General features: G+C 38.5%; 1 protein-coding gene across 1 annotated transcript in view; it reads left to right on the top strand.

Moving 5' to 3' along the window:
• LOC134654136 (dual 3',5'-cyclic-AMP and -GMP phosphodiesterase 11-like) overlaps positions 1–24,663 on the top strand; it is a 207,290-nt gene that overhangs the window by 92,397 nt on the left and 90,230 nt on the right. Inside the window, exons 3-5 of the mRNA XM_063509585.1 lie at positions 4,162–4,303; positions 15,501–15,611; positions 20,309–20,483. Coding sequence (XP_063365655.1) covers positions 4,162–4,303; positions 15,501–15,611; positions 20,309–20,483 — 428 coding nt within the window. The remainder of the gene's footprint in view (positions 1–4,161; positions 4,304–15,500; positions 15,612–20,308; positions 20,484–24,663) is intronic.

Raw genomic sequence — 24,663 nt, 5'->3', positions numbered from 1 at the left:
ATTAGACAAAATTATCCAAGCTATGATGATGAACAGCCACACATTCATGCTAAATAGCTATGCGTGCCCCAATGTGTTGTGATTTGATTACTCATCGCATATTCTCCGTCTAGTAAGCAAGTGTTCTGTGGTATGTAGACGTGCGATTTAATATGCAACATCACACACCACGTATGCTGATATTGATGCGTGAGTTCACTGGGTTGAATGAAATACCACAACAATGTTGACTTGCGCTAATAGGCCATTCTTCTCTTCAGTTTATAGCTATACAGTGCCCCTCAGATAGATCACAGCTAGGGTGTCTACAAATATCTGAACAAAGCCGACTTTTATCCAGAATGCATTGCATGTTCTGATACTTTTGGGCAACTTGGCCGCTTGGACGTATCTGATGGCGACTGTACATATGTTTTATCCTATAGCCTACCCACGAATCAAAATTGGCCAAGACAAAGGCAATTATGAATTGTCAAGATAAAGCTTCAAATGAAAATGGAATAGATGGCCTTTTTATAGACTTCTTCTATTATTAAAGAGAATTCTTCTATTAAAGGTTCCGTCACCCAGGCGCGTTTTCAGGCGAGCGGGGCGCGCCGCTTTTACATATAAAACGCTCACGCCCCGCTCGGAAAACACGCTTGTGTCACGGAACCTTAAAGAAAAGACCTGCTCTATCCTTTCCTATCATTATAAAAGTTCTAGAATTTACTTTTAGGTACACCTTTTATTGCAAATCGTCTCAGTACTGACGCAACCACAACAGTACAAACATGAAACTATCTGTCTGAATGCTATACTAATAACATATTTCTTTTATAAGTGATTCCGTTTGATAATTATTCGCCTATTCCTAAATTTCAAGACCATAACGATATATTTTAGGTGAACGCAAGTATTTATTATACAAGTCAACATTTAATTAAAAATTCTTCCCCGTTTTTATAGTACCTAGGTATAAAGGAGCCCGTCTCACGGTCTCACAGAACTACACATGTCCAATATGTCCACATGACGAAGGTGCTTCGGAGCTCCAGCCGTCATAACACCGATCAACCGCCGTCAATTTGGACGTTTACCAAATATTGTAAACGCATTACTGACTTGAACATTACGCAAGCAATATATGTTTAATATATACGTATGTAATAATACAGGTTGAGAAACGACTAACCCGACAGATTTTAAAGGTGTATTCCTGACCGCATTTAGAGACTAAAATGTTATTAAAAGTTGTCTGAATTCGATCTTGTTTTAGAGATAATGACAATTATTGTGAAAATTTGTCTGTGTGATACTGATAAGGATAACACTCATATCTTACTACAGGTGCTATTTTAAAAACTAGGTCCGATCGATAGGAAATGAAATGACTAAAGTAGCTCCTGGAAGGTATTTTCATGGCGCCACTGGCTGGTCTAACAGGATTAGCTCTAAGCCGTTTCGAGCTAAACACGGCGGGAAAACTTGGCACCGCAGCTTGGAACAGCTTAGACGGGATGGGAATAAAGATTTAATCTGACCCCTTAGGTATATGCATCTGAGAAGATGTTTATAAGATATTTTCTTCAGTTTATGTTTATTTTTATTACTACTCATGCTTACTACGATCTTTATAGCGTATTGATTATATTATTACGGGTATGATCTTAAGCCCTTGCTACACGGTCGCCGACAAGCCCCTCAGACCGCGTGGCCTTGGTATGGACGGACCGTGTAGACAGTTGTTTCCAACAAAATTTGACCAAAACTGACCAAGGACAGACCAAGGTCAGACGGTTAGAAGGCTTGTCGGCGACCGTGTAGCAAGGGCTTTAGGTATAGGAATCTTTAACAGTGTGGACGATGGTACACAGTGTCCAACCGAAGTTGCGGTGTCTGATTTAAAAACCGGCCAAGTGCGAGTCGGACTCGCGCACGGAGGGTTCCGCACCATCAACAAAAAATAGAGCAAAACAAGCAAAAAAACGGTCACCCATCCAAGTACTGACCCCGCCCGACGTTGCTTAACTTCGGTCAAAAATCACGTTTGTTGTATGGGAGCCCCACTTAAATCTTTATTTTATTCTGTTTTTAGTATTTGTTGTTATAGCGGCAACAGAAATACATCATCTGTGAAAATTTCAACTGTCTAGCTATCACGGTTCGTGAGATACAGCCTGGTGACAGACGGACGGACGGACGGACGGACAGCGGAGTCTTAGTAATAGGGTCCCGTTTTTACCCTTTGGGTGCGGAACCCTAAAAATCATGTTTCGGCCGGAAGGTTAGTTTCGGCCAAAAAAATGCCGAACCTTTCGGACACGCCAGAACTGTATTTTTGGTAGAGTTCGAAGTTTCTGTTTTAGCCGATGGTGGTCTAAATATCAGCAAAAAAAAGTTGTTTCGGGAGGACACATACCTTAAATGGTTGCCAGTACCTGTTAAACATATTCATCGATGCTTGTGACTATGTGTAATGATGATAAAATGTAAGTATTTCTACTTCTCTAGCTAATTTTTTTTGCTCCTTGAAAGTAAAGTGGGCAATGTCATGGCAAGTACCTTATATTGTCAGATACAGAACTGTATCAGCGATAATACGACACCAATTATGCAAAAATACCTAAGCATAGTTGGAAATTTATTTCAGTAGTTTTCAAAGAAAATGAAGTAACACAAGTTTAGTATACCTACTGGAAAACGACGGAAATAACTTACCACAGCCAACTTGGACTTCGCTCTTGGCAGTTGCAACTTGTTCAAGGCAAACACGCGTTTTCGTCAAAGTTGGAGAGGAACTATTGCCTTCACACTAGTTTTCCTGCTGTAAATACCTAATATTGAGTATTTGGCTATGATTTAGGTAAAACTATGCATTAAAAATTGAAAGCTCTCACTGATAGGCACCCAAATTACTACTTTCGGTAACCATTCTTTCTAAAATTGCCTTATACGGTTACATTTTCTAATAATTACGTCTGCCTCCCTATTTATTCTCTACAGATTCTCTACAATTTGAAGTTCATGATAATAAGGTTACAAATAGGTTCGTTGCCACCTTGATTTCTTAATTTGACGGTGACATAGACAGGACACGAAATAATGTCATTTTCTCAATATTTTGTGTAGGTTCTGTTGAGTCGGAATATTACAAATTTTTATGGCTGGAAAATTACTTTCATGTTGTGATTGGTGGAAAAAATTAGGTAAATACGATAAACCTACATTTTAGATGTAAGTTGGGTAAAAATATGGGTTGCTAAATCAGCGTTTAATGGATTTATTGATCTTAGAATAAATTTAAAAGTGGAAAAATTACTGTCTTGGGTGAGACTTGAACTCACGGCCTCTGGATCGATAATCCAGCGCTCTGCCATCTGGGCCACCAAGACCTCATCCATAGCCAGCAAATCTTTCCACCATATTATGGGTCAAGGGGACCCTAGCGACTTCTACCGTAAGAGTGTTACACTTCTATTTGATTATTTGTTTTGTTTGGATTTATTGATTTGAGTCATATCATGCAAAGTGGTCATTAACTATTTCTACATAACCTGCTTTTCATCGCTTATGTTTTTATATTCATTGCTGTTTATTGTATTTTATAAAAATGATATATTTTATTAGATCTTAAATTCTTACAACATAATTGTCTAGGCATAGGGAGATGTACTAAAATATGTTACAATATAATTTACTCAATAATTTTGATTCTAGAGCCATCATGTGCCTTCCGCAGAAAAACTCGAGTGTAGCGAAATGGATTTATAGACCATGAATTGGACATATAGATTTGTGATGTATTTAATTCCTTTACGACCTTTAGGTCATTCACGTTTAATTTATATGTTTGTTTTATTGCACTTTCCTCTAACCGTGTCTGGGCAGGGCCCTAGAGACCCATAATTTAATTTATCATTTTATATATTAATGTTGATATAAATTACCGCTCCTTTACACTGGCTTAAATTTATGTACAAACTAAAATATTGTTTCGATTTCACGTGGATCCCACTTTGACGATGGAGCGACTGCAATATGTTCCTTAGGTGAGGGAACTATTTAAGCTGATTCGCCCGCTCATGCGCCCTCATGTGACTGCAGTAGTCAATATTCGTCTGCAAAGATTGAATTGAATTGAATTGCTCATGTTCTAAACTATGGTTTCCATTGTTACAGGTCTACAGTTGCGCAGCATAGAGGAGCCGGCAGGTGGCGCGGGCGGCGGTGTGCCCGCGGCCACCTGCTACGATGCGGAATGCGCGCGCACTGAGGCCTGGCTGGACGAGAATCAGGAGTTTGTGCATGATTACTTTTTAAGGTTGGTTTGATACTATACTATGATGGAGAAATTCTCTTTTAGCAGATTTTGCAGGAGCTTCAAGGTTCCGTTACACAGGCGCGTTTTCGGGCGGGGCGTGAGCGGGGCGCGCCGCTTTTACATATAAAACGCATACGCCCCGCCCGGAAAACGCGCCTGTGTGACGGAACCTTTATGGTTCCAGGGGATGAGGATGCGCGCAGCCTTGCATGGTCACTGCAAATTGTGCGTGCACTGATTGCCTAGCTGGACGAGAATAAAAAAAAAAATCTTTAGTGCAACTTTGAGTGGTTACATAGCATTGGTTCCTGGCTCTCAAAGTAGGTGTCCCTGTGTCTCAAGAGCCAGTTCCTTCCGAATTACAAGCGTCAGTAATGTTACAAGTTAGACATTTTATATTTAAGTTTCAACAATATTAAAATTAAAATTAAAGAAAGATAATCTAAACATACGAAACTATGATGTGTGTGTACGCGCGCGTGTGTGAGTATTCTGTATGTCTGATTTTTAAGGAGTTTGTGCATTATTACTTCGTAAGCTCCTATATAGAAATCCAATGACTGACAGAGAAAATCTAGGCAGGCAAATCTAGTTTAGGATCTGAGCTCTACGTGGAGTTTGTGCATGATTACTTGGTTGGTTAGAATGGTTGGTTTGCTGAGATCTGAGAGAGAATGCGGCGAGATCTTTCTACAATAATCTACAAACGGTGCGTTAGCGGGTCAATGTAGGTTCCAGTTTCTGAGGAACGTCGTGTTGATGGCCAGTGGTTAAAAATTAGCCGTGGCTATATTCTATACAATTCTTAAGAGCACAACCCATTAGACAAACCGTTGCTTATTAAGGTCTCAAATTAAAACAGTACAAAATCGGTCGAACTTGAGACTGGGTCAAGTACTTATTATCACTCCTACATTTTGGTATCTTTCCCTATCAAAACGCTTCGAATCAGACGTAGCTTTGATGGAAATGACGCTACCGAGATCATCCGTTAATGTTGCGTAAAGTCACAGTATTGACGGTATAAAATAATATCTTAAAATATACAAGCTTCTAAACTTGAATCAAGTAAAAAGTTGATAGTATGGAAATTTATTTGCTATTTATGGACAACAATGCGCCGGCTCCTCTTATAGTAATATATTTAATTGATTGAGAAAGTGCAGAATTTCTGATAGAAATTGTATTGTATTGAGAAGATACAATTGGTTTTGTAGATGTTTCGCTGGTTGTATGAAAGTAATAGAAAGGCATCGTGCCCTTTTAATCCTTATACACCGTATTTTTATTGAATTCCGTTAACTTCGGGGTATGGTTAAGGACAGTGGCGGTACTTCCATACAAGCCCAAAAGCCGGGCTTGCCTTAGTTGCCTTACCGAAATTATGTAGTGATAAGATCAATATAGATTATCGAACGAGCGAGCGAAGCGAAGCGAAGTTCTTACATTCGACTTTGAACACACGGCTGGCTAGGGGCACGTCCCGGCATTTCAATGTTTTTAAGCTGAACTTTCAAAGGATAGTTTGATACTCAATAACTTAAGTAAATTTATTCTAATTTAAATGAAATTGGGTGAACGTATAGTCGAGGGCATTATATTTTAGTCATTAAATTTTGAGCTGGCTTGAACAAGAGGTTATTGAGCTAGAAGAGCTTAAAATGCTAAAAAGCCATTTGTGAGGGGTCTTGCTATTCTGGTCATGTTAATTGCAAGAAAGTATGGTCGAGTTTGGTATCAAATGAAAGTGCTCGGTTTACACATTTATAATATTGTTTTTTTAAAGATTTTTTTTTAAATTATGACAATTTTGGAATCCAAGATGGCGGCCATGCACTGTCATTAAATCGTAATGGATATCATTTTATAGGTTTTAGGGGGCGCAGATTTCGAAAATGATGATCATTTTGGATTCCAAAATGGCGGCCATGCACTCCATGCAGTATGTCATAAAAGTCGTCATGGATATCGTTTTATAGGTTTTAGGAGGCGCAGATTTCGAAAATGATGACCATTTTGGATTCCAAGATGGCGGCCATCCAGTATGTCATAAAAGTCGTCATGGATGTCGTTTTATAGGTATTAGGGGGCGCAGATTCCGAAAATGATGACCATTTTGGATTCCAAAATGGCGACCATGCAGTATGTCATTAAAGTCGTCATGGATGTCGTTTTATAGGTTTTGAGGGGCGCAGATTTCGAAAATGATGACCATTTTGGATTCCAAAATGGCGGCCATGCACTATGTCATAAAAGTCGTCATGGATGTCGTTTTATATGTTTTAGGGGGCACAGATTTCGAAAATGATGACCATTTTAGATTCCAAGATGGCGGCCATGCACTATGTCATAAAAGTCGTCATGGATGTCGTTTTATATGTTTTAGGGGGCACAGATTTCGAAAATGATGACCATTTTAGATTCCAAGATGGCGGCCATCCAGTATTTTATAAAAGTCGTCATGGATGTCGCGTTATAGATTATAGGGGGCGCAGATTTCGAAAATCATGACTATTTTGGAATCCAAGATGGCGGCCATGCACTGTGTCATAAAAGTCGTCATGGATGTCGTTTTATAGATTTTGGGGGGCGCAGATTTCGAAAATTATGACCATTTTGGATTCCAAAATATTGGCCATGCACTATGTCATAAAAGTCGTCATGGATGGCGTTTTATAGGTTTTAGGGGGCGCAGATTTCGAAAATGATGACCATTTTGAATTCCAAGATGGCTGCCATGCAGTATGTCATAACAGTCGTCATGGATGTCGTTTTATAGGTTATAGGGGGCGCAAGTTTCGAAAATGATGACCATTTTGGAATCCAAAATGGCGGCCATGCACTATGTCATAAAAGTCGTCATGGATGTCGTTTTATAGGTTTTAGGAGGCCCCGATTTCGAAAATGATGACCATTTTGAAATCCAAAAAGACGGCCATGCAGTATGTCATAAAAGTCGTCATGGATGTCGTTTTATAGGTTTTAGGGGGCGCAGATTTCGAAAATCATGACCATTTTGGATTCCAAGATGGCGGCCATGTAGTATTTCATAAAAGTCGTCATGGATGTCGTTTTATAGATAATAGAGGGCGCAGATTTCGAAAATGATGACCATTTTGGATTCCAAAATGGCGGACTTGCACTATGAAATAAAAGTCGTCATGGATGTCGTTTTATAGGTTTTAGGGGGCCCCGATTTCGAAAATGATGACCATTTTGCAATCCAAAATGACGGCCATGCAGTATGTCATAAAAGTCGTCATGGATGTCGTTTTATAGGTTTTAGGGGGCGCAGATTTCGAAAATGATGACCATTTTGGATTCCAAGATGGCGGCCTTGCAGTATTTTATAAAAGTCGTCATGGATGTCGTTTTATAGATTATAGGGGGCGCAGATTTCGAAAATGATGACTATTTTGGAATCCAAGATGGCGGCCATGCACTGCGTCATAAAAGTCGTCATGGATGTCGTTTTATAGATTTTGGGGGGCGCAGATTTCGAAAATTATGACCATTTTGGATTCCAAAATATCGGCCATGCACTATTTTTTTTTTTTTTTTTTAATTTATTTAGAACACAAACAGTCACATAATGCAAATGGATTTTTTGTACAATGTAGTGTACTTAACATACTTAAGAAACAGACCTGGAGGTTCATTAATGAGTAAATAATGTTAACATACATAATAACCGCAGAAAGAAAAAGAAATTTGAAATTATGAGCCATACCTACTTAAATTATATTTACCAGTCTTCAAAACAAACAGTATTGTGTGAAGTTATATAGAGGGTAGGTACGTAGAATATTGGAAAATAGGTTTAACATCAATATCTAATTTAGTGTTATCGGATAAGACAAGTAGTCATCAATTTGTTTCACTATTTGGAAGGTAGGACAATCAGAAAGTTACGTTTATACATTTTGTTACCTATTTAAAACAATTTTTAATATCTAAACTAATATTTAAACTAAAACAATTTACGTTTAAGTTCAATTTTGAGACTAGACAAGGAAGAGTGAAAAGGATAAATATCATGTAAGTGCTTATTAACATAACAAGACTAAAATGATGACTATTTTGGAATCCAAGATGGCGGCCATGCACTATGTCATAAAAGTCGTGATGGATGTCGTTTTATAGGTTTTAGGGGGCGCAGTTTTCGAAAATGATGACTATTTTGGAATCCAAGATGGCGGCCATGCACTATGTCATAAAAGTCGTCATGGATGTCGTTTTATAGGTTTAGGCCCGGCGCAAATTTCGAAAATGATGCCTATTTTGGAATCGAAGATGGCGGCCATGCACTATGTCATAAAAGTCGTCATGGATGTCGTTTATAGGTCATGGTCATCATATTCGAAATCTGCGCACCTGTTTCAAATAAGATATAGATGCATCCTAGTAAGTCAACAACATCTATATCTACTATCGAAATGTACTTTTGATAGTAGTAGTACGAAATGTAATCTGAAAGGCATCAAGTAATGCATTCCTGTAATGAGGAATCGACATTGATTCCAATTACTAGTAATTGTAATATTCGAGAAATTGATTCCTGATTCCTCAAATGGAATTGTACTTAGTAATTCGGTATTGTTACATTACAAAGTACCTAATCTGGGAATCGGTAATCAGATTAAAAAGTAATTTCAAGTAATCGTGGAATCAGGATTCAATTACGAAATGCCCATCTTGGACTAAGTAGCACTGCTTTCAATTGATCTTTTTGACGAACCGCGAGTTCTCAGTTCGGGGCGGACTACTAGTTTAAAAACCGCGCGCCAAAAGAACCCGTATCATCGTATTATTAAATTCAAGCCACAGCTCTCCGGCCGCGGCGCGTGTTGCAAATTTTTGCCGTGGCGCCACTTCCGCGCGAAAGAAATAAGTCGCAGGTTATGCTCGCTATCCTGCTCGCACTCGTCGGCTTGCAACCGGGCTTGCTTTTTCGTCCCGCTCTTAGGCGCTCTACAAACTGCCATATAATGAATGTAAGTATTTATTGGTATATATAGCACTTTTGTTCGGCGATTTAAGCCTGGCTTTTGGTGTGAAGTTAGCTGCATAAGTTTGCACGAGCGCGAGTTGATGCGCGTTGACTTCAAGTGTATTATTATTTAGTCGAAACAAAAGATGAATTAGTGAATGTTGGGTTTGTTCGTTTGTTGTGGTGTTACTGGTGTTTATAAGTGTCTAATTCGTTAATAACGGATGAAGTTGTTGCTTGTGACGGTATGAAATGTGTCCACGTATTACTCAACGAAGGCAAGGTAAAGTCGTTAAATTAATTTCGTGGATAAATTCTATCTAGTAATAGTATGCCGTATGCCCTTAGTGCGTTATGATTAGCTCGCCTCGATACGCTAGGCTAGCAGAATGCATTTGAGTCCGAAGAGTGAAGATTGGACAGTTATTACGAAAACATATCTTTCGGCTTGCCTTACTCCAAAACCCTAGGTACGCCACTGGTTAAGTACGTTTAAGAGAACTAAATGGCATAATTAATTTTCAAACAAAAATTTTTTTTTTGCTTTTTTTACAAAACGTTTAGCATATAGCGTTGTTGTAATACGGGCATTACATTTAACTCAACCAAACAATTGAAATCTGTGACATATCAATGTCATTTCGAACATCGATCGACCGAGATTGTACTTAAGTTTAGTAGCAAATGTATGAACTCATTCTAAACACTAATCAATATGTAAACCGGCCCTAAGGCAAGTGTACACGCTTGTAGAGGCCTTATAGGAAAAAAATAAATTATTGATTATCTCCGAAATGGAGTTAATTAGAATATTGTGTCTTTGAGAAAGATACTTAATTTAAGCTCAGGAATGCACCCTTGAAATTAACAAAAATCAAAAAAGAAAAACACGGTGTATATACATCATTTCATCATCTTCCTCGCGTTGTCCCGGCATTTTTGCCACGGCTCATGGGAGCCTGGGGTCCGCTTGGCAACTAATCCTAGGAATTGGCGTGGGCACTAGTTTTTACGAAAGCGACTGCCATCTGACCTTCCAACCCAGAGGGTAAACTAGGCCCTTATTGGGATTAGTCCGGTTTCCTCATGATGTTTTCCTTCACCGAAAAGCGACTGGTAAATATCAAATGATATTTCGTACATAAGTTCCGAAAAACTCATTGGTACGAGCCGGGGTTTGAACCCTTATACAGTGTGTAAGTCAAATACGGGCAATAAATTAAACCAGATATAGAATTTACCCGTCTTATCATTAATTAAGATGTTTTTTTAAGTTACACTTAATTATGACCCCGTGATTGATTTTTTCCACATGTACCGAGCAGCAATGTACTGTAAACATTAAGAAACAAGATGATAATGACATTACGAGATACGAGCTTTTCATAGTAACTGCCAACAAGCGTTGACAGTTACTTTAAAAAGCTCGTATCCCGTAACGTGTGTGGTGTATTACATTGCGGGCCGAATTATTTTGTATGGTTATAATTTTCAATGCATTTCTAAGTAAAATCTATCTCAATATACTTTTTAGGTCCTATGCTAACCACCGTTTAAATATTCGCCCGTATTGGATTTACACACTGTATAGCCCTTATATATACCTATCCTATTATTTATTGTGGGAGAATTATTTCGACCTATTTATTAGACTTCTCATGTCACTGTGATGGACAGATGTGTGTGCTAAGTTTGCCAATATTGGAACATGTCTTAGCACGATTGGCGTCTGTCATGAGGGTCGGTTAATTAAATACTATAGCGTTGATATAAGTACATATATCTCGTTATAGCTATGTATGTTTTGAACATTTATTTAATGTAATTTTCATTTTGGTTAATTTCATTCAAAACCTGACCCTTTCAAAAGTAACAGACACATAATGTTTCCTGTGAAATAAGGACACTAAGTCCTTGTAAATTAACATTGACCAGAAACGCTGACCTTCACTTAACCTTAGAGATAACCCCAGATGGCCCAGATAATACAGTTACGTCAGTGGAAGCTGCATATGGCTGCAATACAAACTGAATTTTTATAAATTTGCCAATGTGATCCGTAACCATTAAGGGATTAGTGATTTTCAAGTTGCATCACTTGTATTCAGATGGAATAGTGACCTACGAGCATAATGGAGCTTCCATTGCTTGCATACTAAACACACGGGCTCCCAAAACTCATTAAAACTCGATAAGCAGACATAACTTTGCATTGTTGCCGTGTTGCAGGTTTACCAGTGTAAACTTTGGCTTGGGCTGAAACATCATACGGTTTATGTTAGTTCAGGACTCGGGGGAGACTCGTAAACATGAAATGGATGTTTTTAATCAAATTATCTGCCATGTTAAGTAATTAAATCACTGACTGCTTGTCAATTTAAGGATTTTAAGGTTACGAAGTGACTGATAGTCTTGAGTCACTTTTTTGAATTGACCGTATATTTTCAAGTACCTATAATTACATGTCATTCTTATTACCGCGCCGAATATAATTATTAAAGCACCACACTTGTTGTTGTGTTGTTATTTTTTCACAAAATGGTTCTGTTTCAAAAACGTACCTCACCCTACTTCATCAATCGAAACATACACACATACACACACAGATATTTAGAGGAACACTATTTTGGCGAAAATATGTGTGACTCGGACTAACACAAAAACATGTAATGACGGGTATCTGAGGAGCGATGTCGGAGCGGGATGGCGGGGGATGATAGCGTAGCGAGTGAGAGGGACAGTGCGAAATTGTTTTAAAATATTATATCTCTAAAATGTAAAGCTCAGTAAATTATATTGTTGTCTTGGATTTGGATAGGAAGTACATATAATCATAATCGTTGTGTAAAGCGTTCTCCACCGACAACGTCGGAAAGCCAATCGCAAGCCGTACGACTGTGGGTTAAGCCGTTCATTACATGCATACATATTGGTATGTAGAGCCATGTCATCATTAAATGCCATTCGCGTTAATCCCACAAAACTGCAACTGCGGATTCAGAGCGCGCTGAACAATTGGTTGCGGCTGCGAGCTCAAACGAAAAAACAGTTACAGATTTTCTGACCAATGAATATTTAACACACTCAGTGTTATCTTAGTTATCTAAGCCATAAATCGCCTTATTAGTAACATTACTGATATCGACACTATTATTCTTGGAACATAGAATCTACTCGACGGCGTAACTATCAATCAAAAATTATTCGGCACCTAGCCGCAAAATTAAAGGTCCCTTTATGTATGACTGTTGATCAGTGGACACTGATGAACATTCTATGTTACATAATACGCTGACAGGTGCCACTTGTGATTGGTTCAACCAGCCCTGTAACTTATTATGACTGAATGTTTTGTATATCAACCGGAAAGGATTACCCAACAATTGCATTGCGTAACAAGTGACATTCAGTTGCAATAGCAGTGAGTGATTCGATAAATCAAACTTAACGTGCACAAGCGTAATGAATGGCCAATCAATTACTTCAATTACACCCACGTACATTTAATGACGCGTAATTTTGGTGGAATGAGATAATAGCGTTGGTAGTAATTTGAATAGTTCGTGAATGAATGTAGTTTTTTAATTAAATAGGTGTGTTTCTAATGAAGGTTATTAAATTAAATAATTATTTGTTGGATCCTATACCTAGGTTGATTCGAACTAACGCGATATTTGCAAAGTATGCAAATATCGCCACGCCAGCTTTCGTGAATTCAATCATATACTTACGTCGATACTTCTGTTTAAGGTTCATACGAACAAGAACGAGGTTTTGACACGAAAACGGTGAACATGGCGTTTAATTGGAGGATGTTTCATTCCCGAATGGTTTCCATCCTCGCACTATTCTCGACCGCAGCCCAACGTTCAGAAGTAGGCCATGCCGTAATGAGATCTCAAGCCTTTGTGATGTAGCACGTGGTTACAGTTTGTTTATGTAAAGGCATCAGACTTCGGCGACTATTGATTTGATAAAACACTAAGTATAAATATAAGTATTGTAGGCGTCTATCCGATTTGGATAGTGATTACTGTTATTAGTAATAAAGAGCTTATTTAAAAATAAATAATTGTAGTCGCTTCATCACGGTCTTACGAAACATGATGCTTCGGAGGTGCTTTAACACATTATTTGTTCCCCTAAACACCAATTATATGGTGTACATGGACAGGGAACGTGTAAAACTTTCAAACAAATACCAACTTTACAAAATCGATTATTATAACGGAGTTCAAAGGTGGAAGTTAATTAATATCCTCTTTCTCGCCTCTTTATTTAAAAGTTTGTTAATAATATCCTATTTTTAATATCTTCTCTTACCTAGCTAATATGCTAGCACGTACGTTGAAATATATCTGTAACACTAATAGAAATAAGAATGGTGTGATGTTTCGTTGAACCAACATTTTCATTTCACAGCCATCTTGAGTGAAACTTGCTCAACACTTTAGTGAGCATCATTAGGCTCCTTTAGAGCAGTGGAGGCGTGTCGCAGCTTGTTAAAGTGAATATTTAACTTGAGTGCCATACTTGTACCAGTATCGAGTTTGGAACTCCGCACTCGTTAGCTCCTAAGTTCACCAACGTGATTTGCCAGTTCCTACAGTTTTCGGCCAACTTCGTAATCTTCCGTTGTGCTCAGATACGGTTAAGTTTATTTTAAGCTCATTTCCTTAAATTACTTAACATTTTGATGTTGAAGGGTTCGCTTCAGACTGTACGCTGAAGGCGTGTGTTTACAAGTTTCAAGTTATTTTAGTCTTGTGAAGTATGTTTTACATGCGTCACGGGTCGCGTATAAAAGAAGTATTGACTAACGCTGTTACTGAAATTAACAGATGTGTGTTTTTGATACATGTACTTTTCATACATCATCATCTTCCTCGCGTTGTCCCGGCATTTTTGCCACGGCTCATGGGAGCCTAGGGTCCGCTTGGCAACTAATCCCAGTAATTGGCGTGGGCACTAGTTTTTACGAAAGCGACTGCCATCTGACCTTCTAACCCAGAGGGTAAACTAGGCCCGTATTGGGATTAGTCCGGTTTCCTCACGATGTTTTCCTTCACCGAAAAGCGACTGGTAAATATCCAATGATATTTCGTACATAAGTTCCGAAAAACTCATTGGTACGAGCCGGGGTTCGGACCCGCGACCTCCGGATTGCAAGTCGCACGCTCTTACCGCTAAGCCACCAGCGCTTCCTTATACTTATTAGGTGTGATGACATAAAAGAAAACGTTATACTTAAAATAGGTAGACAGTTATGGTCTGATCTGTTATGATTATGAACAGTTGCGTTCTTAAAGGAAACGTCGTCTGGTAAACAAACGTTAACTGTCTCAATCCTCAGAATTGTCTTGATCCACGCGATGACAAGTAAATTACAGTGATAATTTTCTTGTTTAATAATTTACACTGTTATAACCAACGGCGTCTGGAACGCACCGAGGTGAAGCGGTGCAGACTGCTTGTTTACAACTTTGTGATTGTGGTTTATGTGAATGTCTATTACCAATACCCACGTGTCACACGTTTGCATGAATGCAATAGTTGACAGTTAGTCTTCATCTGTCAACCAAGCGCTGCACTGCACTGCAATTTATTTTAAATGCGTTCACTCGTAGCATCAGATACAAAAGCTTGCCTTAACAATGAAGTGCTGCCATTTAGAAAGCCGCTTAAACCTGACCGCAGATTTAACGCGAGGTACCTCGATGTAGAATGAGTTTGAAATGCTATTTGAAACGGGAACTAAAATAGTGGTTGCGAGCGTAAGTGGGCATCCATTCGGAGCAAGCGGGTGTTTTCCGCGCCCGTGACCGCTGCATCGAGTTTTAATGGTGGGAAAATAAGTGATACTTGAACGGTGATGTTTTAGGCCCAGGTCACAGAATAAGTAATAGTATTATCATACAGAACGGACACGCACCGCCCCGCCCCGATTCGGATTACCTCGCCCGCGACAGGCCGCGACATGAATGTGTGCGTAAGTCGCTATACTGAGAGCATGTCAGGAATTCAGGATTCCGTCAGAAACTCAATGACGCGTGTACAGACGTGCCGCGCACACATATAAACGCAAATCATTTTTGATGTATGGCGTGTCCGCCCTGTGCCCTGGTTTCAGGTTGTATTGTAATTATTGAGGACCCAGCGCACGACATGAACCAAAGACCAAAGCCTTATTATTGTTTTTTTCGGCAGGAAAGCGACGCGGCAGGTGGTAGACGCATGGCTGGTGTCGCACGCGACGCCGCCCAGCGCCGAGCTCGCGTCTCCGTCGCGGGCAGGATCTGGCGCCACCACACCTGTCAGGTCAGTATGATACTTGCTCCTTTGATCATCAATTCGCCTCTCTCATATTTCAATACTTTTGTTTGACTTATATTATTTATTTAAACTATTGTTTTGGTGTAGAATACAGTTTATATAGGTGGGTTTAGAAACAAAATGAAACTAAATAATATGGCCATGAACATTTTATTTACTTAAATACTAACCTAATTATTAAAAACGAGGTATCAGTCATGTCATGTATATATGAACTTAATGCTATTTGGTACTAATCAAGCTTTAGGCAAACACTTTGTTAGCGGGAGAAAATACAGAAATAACTAAATGGAAGTTAGTATTTCAATCGTAAATTACGTTGAAATACTTTAAAACCCTGTCATTTTATTTTACCCATTAATTTCGTCTTTATCCAATTAGTAACATGAAACTACTGTTGCTAATTGATAGCCAGCGTTGATACTAGCAAAAAGGTTCATGTGTTTAGTAGTAAGACTAGTAAGAGCATTTTTTCAGTCTGCCGACTTTGGTCTAAAACCCCATGCACACCACTAGCGAACACTTCAACACAGATAGGTATTTTTTGTTCTCAAGTTCGTTCACCCTATAACCCGATTTTCTCCTCAAAGATTCTGATCCGGCTTGTCAGAGTAGGTTAATCCACAATAAGGTATAAATAGCCGCCCGTAATAAGCAAAGCTAAGCCCCATCATTGGATTCAACTCACGAGTCGAGAGAGAACTCATAGAGCGCCAACCCTCCCGGGATTACCTCGAATACACGAGCCTGCCGTGCCCCGTGCCAGATTCCCCTGCGGACTGTGACATGCTAACCACTGCCATTTTGATTCTGTCAAAACCTTGGCTCATGTGATCTTGATCTATGAAGATGTGCAAATATGATGAATGGTTCAGGTTTGTTTGTCTCATTTTATTCGTGATAAATACACTACTATGGTACATGGAGGTCCACACTCTTACACTTGAGGCGTATGTAATAGATTACTGCACAAATACCAGTATGTTAATCTACACCTACGTTACATTAACTCAAATATGTATAAGTTTTTTTTATCCTTCGAGTAGGTATAATAGTTTTATACACCACTTCGGTGTTTCATATGGGTCAGCCAATATTTTTCGCGAGACTGTGTGTGGTAGGACTGGTAGGTCTCTTATTATCACAATAAAATGTACGTATATTCACCTCACTGGATATGGAAAACACCATGCATTCTAAAGTGTATATTATTGCAGATGTCCTTATATACCAAATGAAATATTTTTCCATACTGAGTATGTAGTATGAGTATTCCATAGTAGGTACAAGTTAAATAAATATTATAAAGTGATAAAATATTAGAATTCCCGAGCTAGATCGTCAATAAAATGCACCAGACACTTCACATCAATCTTCCGGTTTGCGCTGATCTTATGCAAAAGCGTTTTCCCCTCCGTTGTTCTACTTCCACAGACATGTTTGGACTTGTCTTCCCCTTGGTGGGTTACTTGTAACCTTCATAAATCTTATGTCATCCTCTCACTCTTGGTAATTTTCATGTTATTTTAATGTAATATACTGATGCATGAATTTATTATAAACCAACAACGCTTATTAATTTGGCTTGAGATGGGTAAAACGGATTCTGCTTGTCACTCTTGAGTATTGAGTTCACTCTTAATTATTAAATTAAAACTGTAGGGCTTAATGACAAACAAAGAACATTTATAAGGATCGCCTAAACAATTATTTAATTAAACAGACTCTCTTTTGTAATTGGTAGCCAGGCTACACTGTCCGTAACTATATATGCTTATATATTCTCCCTCCGATCTGCCAGGCACAGAATCATAACTCTATATGAATAGTTAACGACTTATGAGAATTTACATGGGAATCAACTTCGCATTTGATATCTTGCTGACAAAGTTAACTTGAATTGATGACTAAGGTTAAATAAAATGCGTCAGTTTCTATAAAATTTATGATAACCATCGTCTTTCATAACTTGTCAAGATAGAAGTAATTTTCTGATTATTGATAAACCTGAAAATATAAAGGGTGAAAAAATGGAAGAAAAGTTCGAGTCTTAAATCTTGATACTCCTTATCTTTAAATGTTTGTCGAAGTCGCGCAAAGTCTCTGATCGAAGCTCGATTGATTGTTTTATCTACTTTACGGCTTTATAATTCTCGGTTGTTTGAAGGTTACTGGGTATTTGAATATCATTAAAACCACCAGGAATGTCAATAAGGTAAAATACTTACTTAAAAACTCAACGAAGATAGCGCTCTTGGGAAAACGTTCCGTAGATTGGTCATGTGACAGAAGCCAACGTTGTAGGATGCCATGGTTAAAAAAAAGCGGCCAAGTGCGAGTCGGACTCGCCCATGAAGGGTTCCGTATTTAGGCGATTTAAGACGTATAAAAAAAAAACTACTTACTAGATCTCGTTCAAACCAATTTTCGGTGGAAGTTTACATGGTAATGTACATCATATATTTTTTTTAGTTTTATCATTCTCTTATTTTAGAAGTTACAGGGGGGGGGACACACATTTTACCACTTTGGAAGTGTCTCTCGCGCAAACTATTCAGTTTAGAAAAAAATGATATTAGAAACCTCAATATCATTTTTGAAGACCTATCCATAGATACCCCACACGTATGGGTTTGATGAAAAAAAAATTTTTGAGTTTCAGTTCGAAGTATGGGGAACCCCAAAAATTTATTGTTTCTTTTCTATTTTTGTGTGAAAATCTTAATGCGGTTCACAGAATACATCTACTTACCAAGTTTCAACAGTATAGTTCTTATAGTTTCGGAGAAAAGTGGCTGTGACATACGGACGGACAGACAGACGGACAGACGGACAGACGGACAGACAGACAGACATGACGAATCTATAAGGGTTCCGTTTTTTGCCATTTGGCTACGGAACCCTAAAAACACTATTTCGGGCAAGTTTTCGCATTGAAGTGCACCGTTTTTAGGGTTCCGTACCCAAAGGGTAAAAACGGGACCCTATTACTAAGACTCCGCTGTCCGTCCGTCCGTCCGTCCGTCCGTCTGTCACCAGGCTGTATCTCACGAACCGTGATAGCTAGACAGTTGAAATTTTCACAGATGATGTATTTCTGTTGCTGCTATAACAACAAATACTAAAAACAGAATAAAATGAAATAAAAGATTTAAGTGGGGCTCCCATACAACAAACGTAATTTTTGACCGAAGTTAAGCAACGTCGGGCGGGGTCAGTACTTGGATGGGTGACCGTTTTTTGCTTGTTTTGCTCTATTTTTTATTGATGGTGCGGAACCCTCCGTGCGGGAGTCCGACTAGCACTTGGCCGGTTTATTTTACTATGGACTTACCTGTGAAGATTTAGCTTTCCATGATAATGAGGGCTTAAGTGAACGATGGCAGTATTTAACCCAATTTGGAATTAAGTTACAGCTGCCAAGAGAGGATTGGTTCTTGCCGGCACAAATTGTTCGAGTACCACTTATTTAATTAAGACCCTGTCTAAACGTTTAAAGTTATCTCCGCATTTCGGTCTTGACCCAAAGCACTCAATACTCCCAAAGCGAAGAAATGGTGATTCAACATCAATAAAAGCTTACCTAGATAACGAAGGTACCTAAAATAATTTTAACTTCATTAACTAGAAACCGTGTCATCAAACACACCAATTTTTATTCAACTGTTTCCATTCCTGAGATTTGAACGTTCGTTTCAAAATACTGGTGCATTTGTTAAATGGGTTGAAGTCTAATAAATCCAAAACGACATACAAAGCGATTTGGACCTTTTCCCAAATCGTGCGATGTGTAAACAGAGCGGGCCAAGTCTTCCTTATCATCTTATCGGATATTAAATTATGCCTGGCGTGAGTCCAGGACGCCTAATTGCTGATTAACTTTATGTCGGTCTAACTTGTCACCACTAAAGTTGGCACTAAAATCCATTGCAAGAACAGAAAATTCGTACCCCGTAATTAATTTTGTTTGATACACGTGTTTGGCAATATAACGGAAATATGCAAGAGTTAAATGAAAATGTGAATCAATAAATTCCTGGAATTTCATTAGATTCAGAAATTACTGATTCATTTCAGCTATATTTGATTGTGTAAAGTGTTCACACAAATATTTCAATAATTTTCGCTCATATTTGCTTGCTATGCTTTGCATAGGTGAATTCAGACGTGCAAGTTACGCGCCTTTGTCATTAAATAAATAAATAAATAAATAAATATTATAGGACATTCTTACACAGATTGACTAAGTCCCGCAGTAAGCTCAAGAAGGCTTGTGTTGTGGGTATACTCAGACAACGATATATATAATATACAAATACATAGAAAACACCCAAGACTCAGGAACAAATATCTGTGTTAATCACACAAATAAATGCTCTTACTAGGATTCGAACCCAGGACCGCGGCTTAACAGGCAGGGTCACTACCCACTAGGCCAGACCAGTCGTCAATTGTTATTCATTATTAGTTGAACACTTGCCGTTAATGTTTTTGACGGTGTTATAAAAGGAAATGAGTTCGTCTTGTCAAGAATATTGTGTTTCAATTATTTTTGGGAACAATTCGAAATAGGTTTATCATTATTTTTTGTTTGTACCGTATATCATCTCCATTATTATTTCTCGCACTTCGCCCCAGAAACAGTATCGTTATCTAAAAGACAGAACGCATTTCTTCGGCAGGAAGATATCAGCGCACGAGTTCGAGCGCGGCGGGCTGCTGAAACCGCTGGTGACGACGGTGGACGGCACGCCGACGTTTTTGGGCGACCAGCCGCATGCCGCGCCGTCGCGGCCGCAGCGCCGCTCGCGACATGAGCTGAGGCAGCTGGATGAGAAAGAACTCATATTTGAGCTGGTGAGTTATAGTATAACGTTAACGGGTCTTCAAATGTTGGCTCTTCTCGTGTAGGAATTTGTATACAGGTATTAATTAGGTTTATTATGCAGCTGATTGAACTTAGCACTCTGTTCATGGAACTAAACCTGTAGGGCTCCCAAGAATACAAAATCGTGTAAAATGAATCATATAGATAAGTGGCAATTTTTAAAACTATTCCTCGCAAGCAAGCTTGATAAAAAACTAACTAAAATTGAGTGTTGTTCCATATAAACTTGTTATGAAGTTGCGAACTCAATATAAGTTATGGGCACTTTGTATAACAACTTCAATAGTGTTTGTACCCTTGTAAAACTTAGGTTAACTGCCACTAGCCTCAACCATTAGTGCTTGTAAAGCGAATACGCAAGCTATTTAAAGTTCGAATTGAAGTGTGTATAACAATATACTTAATGTAAAGTTATTGTGGACCTATTTATATAAATACAAACGTCAGCTGTGAAGTTTAGTAATTGAATCTCAATTCATTCAATGAGTATAGGTTGTTTGTATTGACTGAAGTGCACAAACAATTATCGGCGGTAAGCTTTGAGTCATTCACTACATTACAGTAAATAATGGTTGCGGTCACTGCATTAATTCGTAGAGATGGCAAGTCACAAAAGGACTAATAATAAAATTGGTAGCTCTATTTATTGAAGATATTTGAGGTATACATACATGTCTGGAAATAGATTTTATTCAGTAAGTATTAACTATTGAGTCTGAATGCGCCTTGTAAAAGCATCAAAGTTTTCTGTAGTTTCAGTTTCAATAACCGTCGCGATTACTATTCACAGTAGGTATCTTTATTTGAGCTAACTTTGCCGTGGGCTGGGCTAGCTTTGCTCGAAAGTGGACAGAAATAGACCTGCTTAAAATACGTTTTATACGGTCTTCTATGCCCCAAGGGGCCAAAGGCATCAAGTCAGTTTTGTCAAATAAACGTTGAAATGTCCCGCTATCGCCATCGGTTGGCTTACGTGTGTACAAATTAGTCCCCGCCGGGCCGGGTCACGATAAAGACCGGGTCCGCTGATAATGAAATGTCAACAACGCTACCGTAACAATGTTTGAGTGGGCGGCCTATGAGAATTAAAACTTATAGGTACATTTTTAACCTTTTAGTGATTTGACTTTTCATTATTAGAAGGCTCTGCTGTAAACATTTGATTTGAGTCATACCCGGTTTTGTATTATCCTCTCGTTGCCCAGAGGCCTATAAGAAGGTCAGTGTATTATGAATCTTCATTTTAACATTGCATATGTCTGGGCAAGTTTTTATTTGTGGACGGCTATAGGTTATAAGTGATTGGAATGTAACAGAATCTGCTACTCTAATACTAGCACACATTTAAATGGCGAATAGCGAACAAAATATAGTATTTTATACAATCGTGATTGAAAAGCTTGATTATATCACTATTGTATACAATACTTTTTCTACGGGTCAACAAAAACAATACTTAAAACTAATAGAAACATCATACATGTAGGTAAAAAAACCAAAAGTATATAGCTAAGATGCGCGAGCAGCCGCGATACCTTCATACTCGTACGCGACCCGGCCCCCGCGCCCCGCGCCTCCGGCCGGTTGGTCAACGACACCTTCTCGTAACTCATGAGGGCCCTGGTACTTGCTCCGCACTAAATTCAATTTTTAGACAGCTTTTGATTGGTCAATTTCATTATAGTAGACTAAACTGTATCGAAATGAATATTATAGTTGACTAAGCTGTATCGAAATGAATATTATAGTTGAGTTGGGGTCCCATAGTGAAAAAAGTATGCGATTTCACTTTGGTATACGAAGTTTTAATTCAAGCATTGCAGTCGACGAGTAGAAAAACGTTTTTTGTTGACGTCAATCAATAGTCGGGTGGGTCAGGCCCTGTTTATAAGTTGCGCGGGCGATTAGTTTTAGAAAAAACAATGTCATGTAATATTGAGATTCGTAACTGGTATAACAATAACAACAATACATAATTACTATAATCAGAAAGCTCTTTATTCGTTTGCAATTCGCCTTCTCGTCTACTTGCAAGCGATCGGAACGTCCATGTCGCTCAGCAGCAACTGTCAAAGTTATAATCAGGGCTGGCTCCGGCGCCCAGACTTGTCAAAAGCAGTTATAAACAAAATCCCCGATGTCAGCGAGTAGTGTTAGTTACCCGAGGTCGGTGGCCGCTTGGACGTGCTCTTAATCTCGTCTGAAGTGTTTTTATTTCGCGTAAACAGATGAACGTTAGTGTATTGAGCGTACAGCTGTTACACCAAGCGTATTAAATGTTACGCTATTGTGTTGTCAATTTTCTCATTAATAAAAGAGCGTAAGTGTCGAAAACATAAGCTTGTTTGTCGGTTCATTTTTTGCTTTTACTTTTTATCTGTAGGCACGTCTCGTCTCATTTCGTACCAAGGCACGAAACCTTTAATTTCGGTTGGTTCGACACGCACTTTTTCGTGGCCAATATGAGGACCAGTTTTTTTTTTGAGGAATATAAGGTACAAGCCTGACAACTGTCCTACTCATATCGTTACGGTTCTTTAAGTGCACCGGAACATGACTGATGTCATTCGACTCTGACTATACAATATGTACGTATAGGTAGTTTACACACAACAATAACGTACACAGATCATCGTGCCGCTGTGGCCACGTTTGATAAACGATGCGCGCGCGCGGGTGCACGTGCACTGAAAGCTACACCAACACGCTTATCTGAACATTAATGGACCATATTTCCCTACTATAAGGTTGATAAAATGTCAGTTTTATTGCAATGACAGTAACACTTGGCCATTCGCGATTCTTAATACGTTCTTATAAAGTTGACGATGTCACAAATAATTCCGTCGATGGTATTTATTAGCAGCTTTTTGAAACGACAGTCATATCAAAGGCTGCCTTATATAAGATATTTTTGCTCATTACAGCCTTGACCGTTTAGTGACTCAATTGTCAGATGTATTTATAAAACATTATAAATCTAATTATAATCAATGGTTGGCTTAATTGCAATTTATTTTATTTGATTGATTGCACCTCCTAGCTATAAATTTGAGCTGAAAGCCATTACTTAAATAAATGTCAATGGCGTAAAATAGACTTACGGTAACGCAGTACTGAGAATTTCATTATAATATGTACAACAATAATAATGTTTAGAAACGACAGAATGCGTTAAAATATCCCAAGAGCGGACACTGTGGGAACTGCTCGAACGTACGAAAAAAGGTTTTACTTATCACAGTTCATATGTAGATTTTATAATACTTCTGCTAGGGCTTCTGGCCAAAAACCGTAAATTGTACGAGTTTGTTATCCTAGATCCTATAAAACCTTTTAAGTCGGTTGCCCTCCTCATTTTAGCACTTACTGATTTCATCAAAAATGCGGGACTCTTTCTGAAAATGTGCTTAGACACTGCGACTGCTACCTAATCTTCCGTGGAGAGGAATTTTAGTAGAGGTATTGGGAATTGGGTAATTTCCTCTACTTAAAATAAATTATTTCACACCGTGCGCGTGCACGAAATAAAGCACCAGATATTTATTAGAAAAACATAGATAGCAGTTATTTTTAAATACTATTTCTATTTAATAAATTGGATTGAAATATAAAAAGTAGGTAATCTAACCGTGACGTCACTACACACGTTTTCATATAAATTCCATATTAGAAAATCGTTTTGACAGTTCTAAAAACGGAAGCTGATTTGACTAGTAGAAAGGTAACCAATTTGGGACGGATAGGTACTCATAACTTTTTGCTGCACATCGGAACTGAAACCACTTACCGCTGCTAATTACATACAATTTCTTGTATTTATAAAACTCTGGCCATTCATTTCAGCAGTTTTTTGCTTTGCAAATTTGCAAAAGCTTTAGATTTATTATACATTTACGACTAGCCATCCAACTCGTTGCTGCAACTTTGTTGCGTGATGTGTAGATTTGTTTCGTTGCGCTGTACGTGCTTTGCTGAAAATAACCGCTATATTTTAGTTAATAATTTAGCACACAACACAACACACACACATTTAACGCTCTAATTCCTCTTCTGTATTAATTAAGTCCCAATTTAAGCACTGTGGATGCGCTCTCTTGAACAGTCCTTGATGACAGAAATTATTTATATAAACATATAGACCATATT

Source organism: Cydia amplana, chromosome 14 (assembly GCF_948474715.1).
Source record: "Cydia amplana chromosome 14, ilCydAmpl1.1, whole genome shotgun sequence".
NCBI lineage: Eukaryota > Metazoa > Arthropoda > Insecta > Lepidoptera > Tortricidae > Cydia > Cydia amplana.
The sequence above is the reverse complement of the archived record's forward strand: the minus strand, read 5'-3'. Positions and strand labels throughout refer to the sequence as shown.